At 39.7% G+C, this 15,457-nt stretch overlaps 1 protein-coding gene across 2 annotated transcripts in view; it reads left to right on the top strand.

The window, feature by feature from the left end:
* Positions 1-15,457, top strand: part of NIPSNAP2 (nipsnap homolog 2) — a 30,379-nt gene that overhangs the window by 550 nt on the left and 14,372 nt on the right. For both annotated transcript variants that reach the window (XM_058569511.1, XM_058569510.1), the window contains exons 2-6: positions 9,668-9,807; positions 9,892-9,937; positions 13,241-13,335; positions 13,678-13,748; positions 14,507-14,647. In XM_058569511.1, the coding sequence (XP_058425494.1) occupies positions 9,668-9,807; positions 9,892-9,937; positions 13,241-13,335; positions 13,678-13,748; positions 14,507-14,647 (493 nt within the window). The remainder of the gene's footprint in view (positions 1-9,667; positions 9,808-9,891; positions 9,938-13,240; positions 13,336-13,677; positions 13,749-14,506; positions 14,648-15,457) is intronic.

The following is a 15,457-nucleotide window of genomic DNA, read 5'->3' as shown; positions in this document are numbered from 1 at the left end:
GGTGGTTGTGAGGAAGAAATAAAATAACGCGTCGTCCCCGGTGGGCCCTCATTGAGGGGAGGGCGGGAGTAGTGAGGAGGGCTCAGCACTACGAACAGTCTTTGACTTGCATTTTAAAATAGGTAGCGGATCAAAAGTATTTACAGTTATCAGCACTGAGTAGGCGTTGGGTTCATGCTTAAACTTTTTTCCTAGCCTCATTGGGTGAAATGTTTGGTTTGCTGAATCCACCACTTTGACGTATCCATGTCCCCTTTTCCACATTCAAAAGCCAAAGCCCATGCTAACTTACCCATAGGTGTGCTTGATCGCTTTCTTTACAACGCGTAATTTAAATGTTAACCTTTTTGTTGTTTTTAATTAAATAGTGAGCCTCTAGAAAATACGGTTGGCACTTAAAAATGAAAGAGCAAAGGAACTACCTGTTTGTTAAACTCTTACTGTGGTGCTGGAAGCTTTATATAATACGGCTTATTTAACTTAATCCTAGTAGCAATCTTAAGAAGGAAGAGGATCTGCATTTTAGAGATGAGATGGAACCTCACACATAGCTAGAAAAGGCATTTGAACCCAAGTTCGTCAGGCTTCAGGCCCAGCGCCCTTCCTCGGACTGATGCTGAACTTGTATTTCCAAATTTGATGTTTATGTTTTCAAGTTGATTAACACATCAGCCTCCTTTTATTTTTATCCTGTTATTGAGCAAATACTGAGTGTCTTATTTTTTCACACAAGCGATATGAGCCCATGAAATTCATAGTTTCTTCTTTCCAAAAAAGACAGCTGAGACTGAACGTGTTCACCCAACGTGTCTGCCTAAAGTGCCCAAGGTCACAAAGCTAGTAACTGGAGTTGTCACTAATTCTATCAAATATTGAATGTATACATTGTCTCTGAAGCCCTTTGGAACTGAGCATAATAGCCATGGTCACTATCCCAAGGAAGCCATGGTGGAAATAAAGACCCACATAGACTTACAGATTGAGGTAGGTGCTGTGAGAGAAAATCAGGAAACCTACCACATGAGATCATGGAAGGCCTCTCCAAGAAGGTGATGTTAAGCTGAGACCTGAAGGGTCGGTGTGCATGAAAGCCCTGACTGGGAAGGAGTCATGAATACTGGGAAACCCCAGAAAAGTCTAGGAGGCTGTAGCACAGGAGTGAAGGGAAGACTGGCTGGAGGAGAGGTGGCAAAGAGCGGGGCCAGATAATTCTGGGCCTTACAGGCCATCTCAGAGAGCTTGGATTTTATTCTGAGAGCCATGGAAGACATTTAAAGGTATAAACTCTAGTGTAACATGAACTGATCTACGTTTTTAAAAGATCGGTCTGACTTTAGAAAGGGGACAGAATCCGGGGTAATGGCCATCTGGGCAGATGCTGGTGCCATTTACTGAGAGTCATTTTTTCCATAGGTATATGAGTGCCCACCATGTGCCAGGCGCTGTTGAGAAACATCAGTGAATGAGGCACACAAGGTCCTTGCCGCCTGGGAGCTTGCTAGTAATGTAGAGGAGGAGGAGGAGCAGGTGCTGGGTGGAGGGGGTGATCCAGAGCAGTTTTGAATCTGGTGAAGTTTGAGTTGGCTGTGAGCTGTTCAGATGGGAAGGCCAAGTAGGCAGTTGACCTGCTTGATCTGTATGACTCCTCAAAGAAGATATGTGGGCTAGAGGTAACATTTGGGGGTTATCAGCATATAGGAATGCTAAATGTTGATAGATACATGGGTTTCATTATATATTTCGTATTTAATTGAAATTTTTCATAATAAAGCATTTTTTAAAACCGTAGGAATGGATGAGATTGCTTGAGGAGAGAGTGTGGCTAGAGAAGGGGCTGAGAAACAGGCCCTGGGATGTGTCAACATTTATAGGCTGGATATAGGAAGGAGAGGCGGCAAGGGAGGCTGGGAAAGAGCAGCCAGTGAGGTCATTGTTATCTGACAGTGCCCAGCGGGAGATATTTCAAGGAGGGAGTGGTCAGCTGTGCCAGATGCTGCTAAAAGGTTAAGTAAGATGACGGAAGAAACTGGATTTGCCAACGGGTGTTGTGAGTGACCTTGCACTCTAGAACGTTTTCAGAGGGGGAGGAGGAAGTCTTCCTAGGAGACTTACTTGCCAGCTTACAGTTCCAGCAGCTTACTAGACACTGCACTGGTGTCCCACAGGTGCTTGAGATGCTTATATACCCAGAATTTAACTCATCTTCCTCCTGAAAAACCTACTTGCTCCTCCTGGGTTCTCTCTCCCCAGTAATGGAATATGTTCCGTTAAGTGGCCCAGGCCAGAAACCAGAAGGTCTTCCCCCAGCCCATCCCCTCCTGCTCCCTGCCATCTAGTTGGTTGCCACATCTGTCAGTTCTGCTTCCAGCGTGTGTTGGCTCTGTGTTCTCTATCACCACTCCCCTAGCTCAGCTCTTGGCAGCACTTGTCTGGATTCCTAAGAAGAGTATGGACTTGAACCCGTTGGTGAAGTGGACGACTAAAGAATTCTGGGCAGAACATTTTCCTGTTAGAAAGATCTCTATGACGGAACCTTGACTGGATCCTAATCCCTCTTCACTTCCACTCCTCCCCACGCCCGCCAAGAAAAACTATAAGAGACATTTTGGGAACAATTGGGGACATTTTAATATGGAGTGGAGATTAGATATTATAGAATTATTATTTTCCTTAGATGTGAAAATAGCATTGTGGCTTTCTGTTCTTAGGAGATGCATGCTGAAATATTTAGGGATGAAGTATCATAATATGTGCACTGTGCTTTCAAATGGTTTGGTAGAAATAAAAAAGCAAATGTATATAGAGAGAGGCTTTAAATGATAAAATGTTCATTTTTTCGTGTAGATGCAGGGCATAGAGACTGTTCTTTATACCGTTCTTCATTATTACACTGTTCTTTCATCTTCTCGGTGAAGTTTTTCAAAATGAAAAGTAGGAGAACAGCTCTCTTGAGCAGCAGTGTGGAAGACAGACTTACTGGAGTAGGGAGGGGAGTCAGGGAGCTACTGCTTTAATGCAGGACTCTTCTTTGGATCGGGCCCTTCAGCCTCCTCTCTCCCGCTCACCTCCGTAGTATTCGCACACTCCTGGCTTTGGTGGGTGTAGTTCTGTTTCTTAGAATGTCCTTCTTCCCACGGGCATCATCCTGATAAACTGCTCCTCATCTTTCAAGTCTTCAGCTCAACAAGTGCTTCCTCAGAGAGTTGGTCCATGTCTCCCTCAGACCCACTTAGATTCCGCTCCACCCCCCACCCCACCCCAACCCTGCACCACCACCCTATGTCTCCATCCAGAAGCTCGTCTCACATTGGCCTATAATCATGTTTGTCTATCTGCTGCCACCAGGAAACTGAGCACTGTGAAGTCAGGGCTAGGTTAATTCATCTTTGTATCCTCAGCCTGGCCCAGTGCTTGGCACATATAGTGCACAGTCAATAGATTTGATGATCATCTGAACAAAGCTCGTTACACTACTGCTGCCTCATCCTGTGGTCTCAGTGTTAAATATGTTTCCCTTCTGTGATTTGCTCCGACCACACCACCAGCTTCCACACCTAGTCAGGACCCATGTCTTCTCCTTTTTACCTCAGGAGTATCTTTTGAATGTATTCCTTCTTGTTCATCCCCACTGCCATTGTCTTAACCCAGGACCATCTAGGTCTGGGTTAGAGACCTTAACCCAGGTCTATCCATTGAGTATTAAATGCTCCCTGCCTTTATTGCCGCAGGCCATCCACCACATCATTGCCAAGCTGCTTTTTACACCTAGATCTTTTTTGGAAACTTGCTAGCATCACACCTGTGTACAGGATAAAGTCCACCTGATAGGTATGGTGCACAAGAGCCTAACCACCCTGCCCCCCTCGCCCTCCCATTCTCCATGTTGCCATCCTCCCACACCCTGTTCTCTTGCCTTCCTGAACTCTGCTGCTCCAGAAATATGCCGTACAGTTTCATGACTCCATCCCCTGGACATGTTCCCTTTGACTTTCCCTCACCTGTCTTTCTTGTCCTCCAAGACAGACCCAGAATGTCTCCACCGGAGTCCCTCTCACTCCTTGCAGGCCAAGCCGATGGTTCATTCCCTTGAGCTCCCACGGTGTGTGTGTGTAAGTCTACAGTATCCGTGACCACTCTGGCTGTTTACTGGTGGGTTTTTCCCATGAGACTGAACAGGCTAGGCATCTGGTTCATCTTTATATCCATAGAGCCTGGCACATAATGCTTATTCTATTTAAAGGCTAGTGTTTTGTAGAATGCACTACCTGCTACCCAACCCTCTGTAAAGTGCCACACAACAACATATTTATGATACTGTAAAGATGACCGATAGTGGTGTTTGTCACTCTCAATGAAGAACCCCAGCCTGGATCTTATCAGCTTGACAGCTGTTGGCATAACTACTTCTACCCTCTTCCATGATTCAGCTTGGACAGCTAGATGGACTGGGCACATTAGGCAGCTTTGGTCACCTGACACTTGGAAAGATTTCAGAGTTTGACAGTCAATTGGGGGTAATGCTGGGCCACACTGTTTTTCGTTAGTCAAGACTATCGCGGGGCCGGCCCGGTGGCGCAAGCAGTTAAGTGCATGCGCTCTGCTGCAGCAGCCCGGGGTTCACCAGTTCGGACCCTGGGCGTGCACCGATGCACTGCTTGTCGAGCCATGCTGTGGCGGCGTCCCATATAAAGTAGAGGAAGATGGACGTGGATGTTAGCTCAGGGCCAATCTTCCTCAGCAAAAAAAAAGAGGATGGGCATCAGACGTTAGCTCAGGGCTGATCTTCCTCACTGCAAAAAAAAAGACTTGCTACCCAAGTTCACAAGCAAACACTGCTCAGGTTCTGGTGTGTGTTCCATGATGTTGACTATTTCTGAGGCTCATCTTTAGTTTACAAAGCATTTCCATATCCCTTACCTCATTTTACCCATCCTAAAGTAAATCCCTTTGGTATTATTAAAATCTGGAACGAATACTCAATTGGGGAGATTTCTGTTTAGGAGGTATCCTTATTAGTGAAAATATTTTGAACTTTATAGTTAGATCTGGGTTCATATTTTTATTTTACCACTTTTTAGCTCAGGGCATTTAACCTCTCTGAACCAATCTTTAAAATCCCTTCCTTGCTAGGTTGTTCCGAGGATTAAGTGAGATGACATTGACAAACTGCCTAGTCCAGTGCCTAGCAGTATGTATGTACATTTTAACCTGTAATCCCCTTAAGTTCTAAAGAGAAGGAGAAAAATTACTTTGGTATTTTTTCCCCCATCCAGATGTAGTCTGCCGATAATTCTTTATTATGCTCTCTTATTTTATAAAGTATTAAATGCCATAGAAATTAAATATCAGTATATGTACAGATGACATAAGCTTGTCTATGCATTTCTAAAGGATACTTTAAAAACTATTAGTAGTGGTTGCTTTGATGAGTATTTCTTATTTTAAATGAAATTCCCAGTGCTGATATTTTTAGAAATTTTCGTTGTACCCCTTTCTTAATTGTTCATAATTGTTATAACAAGCTTAAGAGTTTATTTAACCCCCCAAAATTTTTAACATAATTTCTGTTTAGTAAACTTAAAATCTAAAATAAAGAAAAAACAAAGTCCCATTAGCAAATCTTAAAACTTGCTACTTTGTGTATCACTAATTTTATATGCTTGCCATTTTGCTTCATGAAATTATTAAGCAAATATCACAAAATGTGGTGTGTATAGAACACTTTAAACAAATTGACAAGTGTTTTTATTTTTAGTGAAATAAATTTGACCATGATTCATTTAGAAAATTGCCTTCTTCGGAATTAGTTTATTTATATAATCAAAGAGGGAATTGAAAACAAACAGCATATGATTTTGGTTTTTGCTAAAGGGCTAATAGTGTGTATATATAATTTCTTTCTTTTTAATTTTAAAAGTTTTGTTTTATTGAAAAAGAAGTTTTAAAAACTTAGTTTTTTAATCTTTCACCATGTATCTGGTGCTGTCATAAGTCCTTTAAGCTTATTTACTAGGAGTATGGGGTTAAACATGTACTTAAAAATATCCAAAAATAAAAATGAGTCAGTGGAAACATATGGGGAAAGCTGTGTCTCTTCTACCTTAACTCTCTGTCCTTCCCTCAGGCGTACCACAATTAAAACTTTCTTTTTTTTTATAATTTTATTTATTTATTTTTTCCCCCAAAGCCCCAGTAGATAGTTGTATGTCATAGTTGCACATCCTTCTAGTTGCTGTATGCGGGACGCGGCCTTCGCATGGCCGGAGAAGCAGTGCATTGATGTGCGCCCAGGATCCGAACGCAGAGCGCGCACTCAACCGCTAAGGCACGGGGCCGGCCCCATTAAAACTTTCTTAATTCAGGAATTTTAACATATAATAAAAGCAAAGTGGAGGGATTTCCAACATCTTTTTACAAATGGCGTTTTTAGGACTATATATTTTTGTTCTATGCACTTACAAGAAAAATTGCATATACTGATATTAACTTGTTATTTTGCTTATTTAGTTTGAGCTTGCTGCTTTTTAATCTTTGAAGGATTTGAAAAAATACTTTGATATTTCTTGATCATTATTTATGGAAAACATTGTTAATTTTATATTTGTATATTATGTTTGTATGTTTGTAAGCTTACATCATTCAAAAGTCTTTTTATCTGGCTTCTAGCTATTTGTGATAATATCCTATGAATTGTTTTTTAAATTAAAAGAACATCTTACAGAGAGAAAATTGCTCTGTAATATTGGTTCGTTAAAGCAGCAAGTTGACTCTTTAAGCAAAAAAAGAAAAAGGCTGCCAATATAACATGTGAAATTTAGAGTTCTATTATTTCTAAAGCACCATAGTTGAATAAGAATAGGAATTTGTATTATTGTAATGTAGAATCTACATGTTCATCTCATGAGGCAATGGGAAAGTTTGCATCTCATGAGTTTTTCTTGCCTCTTGTTTAAATTCCAAGTCCCCTTCCTTATTACCTGGGGTCACTCCTTCTTTTCCTCTTACATTTGCGTTGTGGTGTCTGCGTCCTTAGGCAGGCCTGCTAGGCAGATTGGAAATGCAGTTGGCCCCTCTGTATCCCAGGTTCCGCGTGTCTGTGAGCTCAAAGGCCTACAGTGGTTGCATCTGTACTGAACATGTACAGACTTTTTCTCCTTGTCATTGTTCCCTAAACAGTACAGTTTTTACATTGTATTTACAGTTATTTACATAGCATTTGCATTGTTTTAGGTGTTGTAAGTAACATAGAGATAAAGTGGAGGGGAGGATGTGCGCAGGCTATATGCAGATACCACACCATGTTATATAGGGGACTTGGGTATCCGCAAGGAATCCTGGAACCTATCCCCCGCGGATACCGAGGGACGACTGTCTGTAGAAAATCATCTAGTGTTTCTATAGAAGAGGCTCGCACTGGCCTGTCAGCATCCCAACCTTGTTTTGAAGCACTGAATAAGATCCTAAGCATTTATATTGGCCATTTGGAATCCCAGCACATTACTGCTCTTGGCATGATCTAGCAAAGGGCAGCAAAGATCATTTATGTGTGCATCAGTTAAGATCAAAACTGTAAAGATATATGCTGTAGTAGCCCTGGCCAGAGATGACGGTCATCACTTATAAAAGGGATTGTGCAGAAAGAATGGACGCGGACTCAAAAAGCTACATTCTGTATGATTCCATATATGAGACATTGTGGAAAAGGCAAAACTATAGGGACAGAAACATCAGTAGTTGCTAGCAATTGAGAGTGGGGAGAAGGGTTGATTACAAAAGGAGGAATTTTAGGGAGTAAAGGAACTGTTCTGTATCTTATTGTGATGGTGGTTTCATGACTTTATGCATTTGTCAAAACTTGTAGAACTGCATGCCAAAAAAAGTAAATTTTACTGTATGTAAGTTTGAGTTAAAATGGAGAAGATGAAGAGACACGGTTTGCCATTTGAATGTGGCTATGTGAGATTAGGAAGAGGATGAGTCTCAACCAGGTTCTAATTTTAAAATCTTATTTTCAGGTTCTATATACATACCTATATACCTTACCTATACAGGGGTTTCTAAACATGCACTTTTTGATATTTTAGCTAATTTTTAAATATAAAAATAATATATGTATATGGGAAAATTTCAAATAGTCTAGAAGGTTATACAATGAAAAGGAAAGATCTCTACTCCCACCCCATGCCCCAGTTGTCATCACTATTAACAGTCACTTTATTTGTGCATTTATGGTACTGTTCTGCTTTTTCCACGCAATTTATCTCAGAGATATCAACATATCAATGCATGTAGCTCTACCTCTCTTTAATGATTGCAGTCTATTCTGATTTTGAATATTCCCTAATTTATTTGACCAGTGCCCGTTAATGGATATCCACATTGCCTTTACAGGAAAAAACTGGAAACAAGGCAGTAGTGAACAGTCTAGTGCATTCACCTTTATGCACTTGTCTAAATATAGCTGCCTGTAGGACGTAAGTACAAGTGCAGTTATGTCCTGCACTTAACAGGGCCAAAAGGCCTACGCAGTTTTAATTTCGATATAGATAATGCCACACTGCCCTCTAGGGAAGGTATGCAAATTTGTAATCCCACTCGCAAGTATATGGGAGTTAAACATGCACTTTACAGTTCATGGTTAAAGTATAGTTTGTTACTTCAGTCAAATTTATCCTCACTTTCTGACAGCATATATAGTAGAAACTCAGTTGTAAGATGAAAATTAACAAATTATTTCTGTGTTAATGAAGTTGTATTCTTAGGTTTTTGTGACAGTTACAAGTCTTGATTCTAAGGTTAATTTAGTTTAGGGGTAAAATAATTTTTTTAAAAGAAAGAATTTACTTCATTTTCCCTATATATTTCTTTTCACATTTTTTTATTGTGGTAAAGTATATGTAACATAAAATTTGCTATTTTAACCATTTTTTTTTTTAATTTATTTTATTTTTTTCTCCCAAAGCCCCAGTAGATAGTTGTATGTCATAGTTGCACAGCCTTCTAGTTGCTGTATGTAGGACGCGGCCTCAGCATGTCTGGAGAAGCAGTGCCTCGGTGTGCGCCCGGGATCCGAACCCGGGCCGCCAACAGCAGAGCGCACGCACTTAACTGCTAAGCCACGGGGCCGGCCCTATTTTAACCATTTTTAAGTGTACAGTTCCGTAGCATTAAGTACACTTGGTGGTGTACAAACAACACCACCATCACATCTCCAGAACTTTGTCGTCTTCCCAAACTGAACTCTGAACCCATTAAACAATAACTCCCCATTTCCCCCCTTCAGCTCCTGGCAACTACCAAACTACTTTCTTTCCCTATGAATTTGATTACTCTAGGTTTCCATGTATATTTTTTCTGTCAAAAATTGCTTTGGAGAAGGGAAAAACACATAGCATAAATTGCAAAGATAAACATGGGAACTCTCTTAGGAGAGCCACAAGTTACATCTTTTACACTTTGCTCCTGCTGTTTAGAGTGCATGCTATCGTAATGGAAGGTGGACATTTTGTGGTATCCCAGGTTCTAGAACAGTGCCTAGAATAGGTACTCACAGCGTGTTTGCTAAATGGATTGATGAGTTGATGAAAACAATGTACTATATGACGCTATTTAAAGACATCTTTGTACCTCTGATTAGACTCAAATTTTTATATTTGTTATTCCATAGGAGATTGACGTCTTCCAATAACAGACCTCGAGAAGACAGCTGGTTAAAATCCTTATTTGTCCGGAAAGTTGATCCAAGAAAAGATGCTCACTCTAATCTCCTAGCCAAAAAGGAAACAAGCAGTCTATACAAATTACAGTGTGAGTGATAGATTTGCTATCTTCATAGAGTTGACTTTTTTCTCTTTGTTCATAAGTTTATTGTTGAATTTTCTTTTGTTTCAGTTCACAATGTTAAACCGGAATGCCTAGATGCATACAACAACATTTGGTGTGTATACCCAACTATATTTTACTTGGGGGAAAATAGTGATTTTAATATTTGTTGGTCAGCTAACACTTGATAGCAGAATGACATCTTTCATTCCTCTTCTTAAAGCTGAATGTTCAGAGGCTCTTAAATTGAGCTCTGCATAGGATTACCAAGGGCATTTTGATTTTAAGCGCTCATGTAGCCGAATCATCACATTGGCTGTCAGACTTGAGGACGTTTCTAGGCTCTTAAGGTTAGAAGGAACCTTACAAGGCTGTCTGGTCCATCTGCTCTTCTAGTGCTTGAGTCCTTTCTGCAGACTGTCCTGACTGCCTATGCTTAAATACCTTCATACATTCCATCTCAGGACAGCTTTGACTGTTAGGAATTAGAACTCACATCCCTGTGACCTCCATTGTTTCGAATTTTACTCCTAAGTAAAACTGCCACAAGAAAGTCCTGTATGTATTTGAATGTAGCTGCCATTTCTTCCCAAGTCTTCCATTCACCAGGATTCAAGTCCCTTCAGCAGGTTCTCATATGATATGAGATCCATATGCTCTTAGACAATTTGTAAACTTTAAGACTGAAGAGAGAATTAAGTGCATCAGTTCTTAAGTTATCAGAAATAGTATTTTAATGATCAATTGTGAGCAAATATAATTAAAAAGCATTTTTTTACCTTTAATATCTGCTACTTTCATGAGAAAGCAAATGATTTTGTCACTAGAATCAGCATAATTTTCAGAAGCAAAAGTCTTTTGTTATTTTATTTTTGGAGATGGTTTGTGAAATGTAACATTAGTGTAGGATTTCTTACCTTAGCATAGTTCTCTTTATTAAAAAATGCTCTAAACAAAGCAGATGCTTGTTTCTAAATCTTTTCTTGGAAAATGAAATTTTTTCTCTATGCTGTTGTTTCCCTGGATTATCTTTCCTGTCCTGTTTCATCACTTCATCTGTCTCAAATTTCTGTCTATTCATGTTTCTGTTCGGATGTCTTGCTCTCCCTTCAAACTCAACATGTAGAATCACCTCGCTCTCCCAACTTCCCCGTGTGTCAGTCACCATAGTTTTATTTAACCCTTTTCTTGGTGCTGTGATTAGTCACTAAGGCCTGTGCATTCTTCATTTGACATGTATTTTGGTTCTCTTTGCTTGTTTCCTTCTCCATCTCCCTCTCCCAGCCTGTTGAGCTCCATTTCCAAGTAGCCTCCTTTCTGACTACCTTCCTGAGCTCGAAGCTGTGCCTGTACCTCCACCCCACCCTGCAATCTATTACGAAAAAGTTTGTCAAATTGATTCACTTGAGTTCTATTTTCTCTTTTATCATGTTTTTTTCTTTTCTCTGAAACTTGCAGCAGCTCCCTGTTTCCAGTACATAAAGACTTAACTCCTGCCTGGTTTTTAGGGGCCCCAATAATGAGGTTCTGCCCAACTCATCCAGTTCTGAGTACAAGTACAGCCTACCTTACAACCTCCATTCAGGTAAGGCCAGGGCTTCCAAGAGCAGGTTTGGGGCCCCCAAAAAAGAGGATTGGCTACAAATCCATGTATGACTTTGTATTGGTGAAAAACCTAGGCCCCATTGTCAGGTCCTGGCCCCTTTCTGGACCCCTCCTGGGTCATCTATACCAGGTCCTTTCTTCCACATTGGCTCCAATTCAGGGTTGTTTACTTCCTGCTCATGTCATATGGCAAAAAGGAAACTCATTTCCATTTCCCTAACGTAATCCATCTTTCCCCACCTCCGTTTTTATCAATCCCATGTTATTTCTAAACGTAAGTCTTTATGACCCGGTATGATGACCATACCATGTATATTTTTTGAAGAGTGGCATTTACTTTTAATATCAGATCTTAATTTTAAAAGTAAATGCCAGGGGCCAGCCTAGTGGTGTAGTGGTTAGGTTCCCGTGCTCCGCTTTGGCGGCCCAGGGTTTGCAGGTTCGGATCCCAGGCACAGACCCACACACCACTCATCAACCCGTGCCGTGGTGGCATCCCACATACAAAATAGAGGAAGATGGGCACAGATGTTAGCTCAAAGATAATCTTCCTCAGCAAAAAGAGGAAGATTGGCAATGGATGTTAGCTCAGGGCCAATCTTCCTCACCAAAAAAAAAAAAAAAAGTAAATGCCACTCTTCAAAAAACGCACATGGTGTGATCATCATACTGGGTCATAAAGATGTGTGGGGTTTCAGTTAGTTAGACATAAAGCCATTCTGACATTTTCTCTGTTAACTATTCATATACACCCAGTCCTGGTGCCCCAGCATCTCGTGGTGGTCACTAGCTTCATATCACTCAGTGTCAGCAAATAGTTTGAACAGGTTCCGTCTCTGACCCTTGATATCCTTTTGCATCCATTGTTGAATCTGTATTGTACTTTTTCATCATATTCAAAAAGTGTGCAGGTTTTAGCTTTCCTCTTGGTATGGCACGATTATGCCTCTTTCCTTTGCCTTTCCCTTTACATTTGAATCTGTACTATAGGAAGGTTTCCATGGACCCAAGCTCTGACACCTCTGTTAAATTAATACGCTGCCGTGTACACACTGTCATGGCTTTGCCGCTGCTCCTGTACAGTCAGTGGTAATGAACTGGGTGGTGTGTTCAATATGGGATTATGCTGTACCTCTCAAATCCCCTCAGCTGGTTGAATTGAGTGGAACCTAATTTATGCTTCATGTTGTATCTTTAATTTGGATTCTTCTGCTACATTGATGCCCTTTGGGACTGTTGGAGTTGGGATTGCTTCTAGGCTGTGTTGTGCTCCAGCTCTGTCTTCTTCCTCCTTCCCTAAGACCAGCTTGTTCTCTTCCCTGCTACCTCTGCCTGCTCATGCTGCTTCTGTTTCCCCTGTCTTAAACATTTCTTTCTTCTCTTTCTTATTTCTTTCATGTTCTTTTTCACTATTCCCAATTCTCTCATTCTTCCTATCTTTGGAACAAGCAGACCTTAGCGTTTATAAACATCGCCATTCCTAAGTACTTCTTTTTTTCCCTGAAATGGCAAATAGTAGACCCATATTTCCTGGAATCTTGGGACCTTTGGCTCTTCTTTATCATTTTCATCACTATACTTGAGTTGCTTACAACTGTTCTAGATAGGTGGGATATCAGAAACCTAAGCTTATGATAAGTGGAATATTAGAGTACAATAGAATTCAGCTAAAAGGTTAATTCTGCACTTCATTTTATCGTAAATATATTCTGAGATTAGTTGTCAGAATACAGAGTAAATGGCCTTTTTCATGTGTTGTCCACCTGGTATAATTTTGTTGGTTTAATTAGTGTTGCTATTTCTTCTCTTTAAGTCAAGAGGTATTACCAAAGATTCATGAAGATAAACATTACCCTTGTACTTTGGTGGGGACTTGGAACACCTGGTATGGCGAGCAGGATCAAGCTGGTAGGAAGCAGAAGTTTTTGGAATAAACAGTTGTTCCTTAAGCCTTTACTGTAACAACTTAAATAAATAAAATAAATTTAATTCTTGTTTTTATAATCAGAGCTTTCCAAGTCTCAGTCTAGTTTTATGGTTAAAGTAGTTTCTCCAGTAATTCATTGCAAAAACTACTTTTATCGTTTTTAATGTTTGAATCTATTATTGAAACTTTATGGTGTAACCCATAGGCCAACACGCAGCACATTACAGTTTGTGCTGTGTTAACATTGTGCGTTTCTAGAATAGTTTCGAAGTAAGAGTATCATGAAACTCTAAATGTATGTTATCTTTTAAAATATATTTCAGTCCACCTCTGGAGGTATGAAGGAGGCTACCCAGCCCTCACGGAGGTCATGAGTAAGCTCAGAAAAAATCAGGTAATGATTTTGAAAAGTGTTTATTCAGGTTAATGATATAGTAGATGTTAGTACAGAATTAGACTCTTTCTGTCATGAGTTTTTGTTAGTAAACTGTTAGTTTTTTGTAGTAAAAATTTTCTTATTTGGATTCTTGAAGTTGTATTAAAACATCAAGTAACCAGTTGTACTACTATTGAAGTAATAGTTGTTATTGTGGAAGTCAGTTGTACTTTAAAACTGATAAGCTGGTACTTTGAAACCAGTAAGTCAGCGTGGGAGATGCAGTCAGCCCTGGATTACCTAACACATATCTGCTTCAGGAACTGCCAACCACATATCTTTACCTTGGGCTGACTTGGCTCTCCTCCCCCTCCCTTCACTAGTAAGTGCATGTTAGTGGAGAGAATTTTAGTAGCCATACGTTTTTAGGAAAGAAAACCTTTTGTATAGATTCCCAGTCCAAATATAAATAGCTTTTGGATTATCTGATATTTTGTAGTGTCCATGTCACCTCTATTAATATGCTATCAAACACTGTTAGGAGAACCTAAAAATGTCGGAAATGAAATTTATTTTTATTGTCATTTAGATACTTAGGATGATCATGTAGTTTGTCATCTAAACCTAGACATACAAGATATAAACTGGGACTTTCTCAGGCCAACTGGGACCCTACTTATAAAACTATTCTGTCCTAGGAGGAACATAAATGTTACTAAAGTGGGCTTATGTATAAATATTGAAAGATTTCATGAGCACATTTTTTTCGCTCAAAGGAATTTACGGAATTCCGTAAGGCCAGGAGCAACATGCTTCTCTCTAGGAAGAATCAGCTGCTATTGGAGTTCAGTTTCTGGAATGAGCCTGTCCCACGGTCAGGACCTAATATATATGAACTCAGATCTTACCAGCTCCGAGTAAGTACTGAAATATGAGTGAACTGTCTCCTCATTCTTCTGTGAAGAAGCATGAGCACCCCCTAATACTGACAACAAAAGTTGAGTGTACATTCTGTGACGTGTGTTTGGCATTATATTTTGATTGGCTTGTTTTCTCCTCTCTCCAGTTCTTCTCTTATTTCCTTTTTTTTCCCTTCTTCTTTCTTTTTCATTCCTTCCCTTTTGCTAAGCTCTATGCTTTTTTTATAATCTTATAACTGTTTATTATTTGACATTTTTCTGTATAGTGTTTCTGTTTTTAAGAGGACAAACCTAAAATGCAGGACTAGGTACAATATATCAGCATATGTTATAATTGAACTAGAGCAACTTATAAATGTGTGACTGTTAAATAAATTTTATAGCACTGTAAGAGGAAATAATATTTTGTAAGACTTTCTAGATGTTTCCCTACTAAATTACTAGAAAGAAAGCCCCAGATAAGAACATTGTTAGAAAGAATACATACCAGTAGATCTCAGTCATCTAATACTCACCATTATACTGGAAAAAATAAAGTGATGTCCTTCTTAAGTTTACTTAAATTGAATTCTTTTTAAATTTGACAGTAAAGTCTGAACAGGTACCGACAATTTAATCGTGACTTCAGTACATCTGGAGGATGGGCCTAATTATGGTTTTGATAACCATAATTGGATGACTTACTCTTACATTGTATATATGTTGTCTTCTTCTATGATGCTGTGGAATATCACTCCCACTATGGGATCCGTATGAACACAGTGAATGATATTGCTATGTTGCTTTTTTTATTTGTTACATCTCACA

The sequence above is a fragment of the Diceros bicornis genome, chromosome 26, assembly GCF_020826845.1.
Source record: "Diceros bicornis minor isolate mBicDic1 chromosome 26, mDicBic1.mat.cur, whole genome shotgun sequence".
Classification (NCBI taxonomy): domain Eukaryota; kingdom Metazoa; phylum Chordata; class Mammalia; order Perissodactyla; family Rhinocerotidae; genus Diceros; species Diceros bicornis.
The sequence above is the reverse complement of the archived record's forward strand: the minus strand, read 5'-3'. Positions and strand labels throughout refer to the sequence as shown.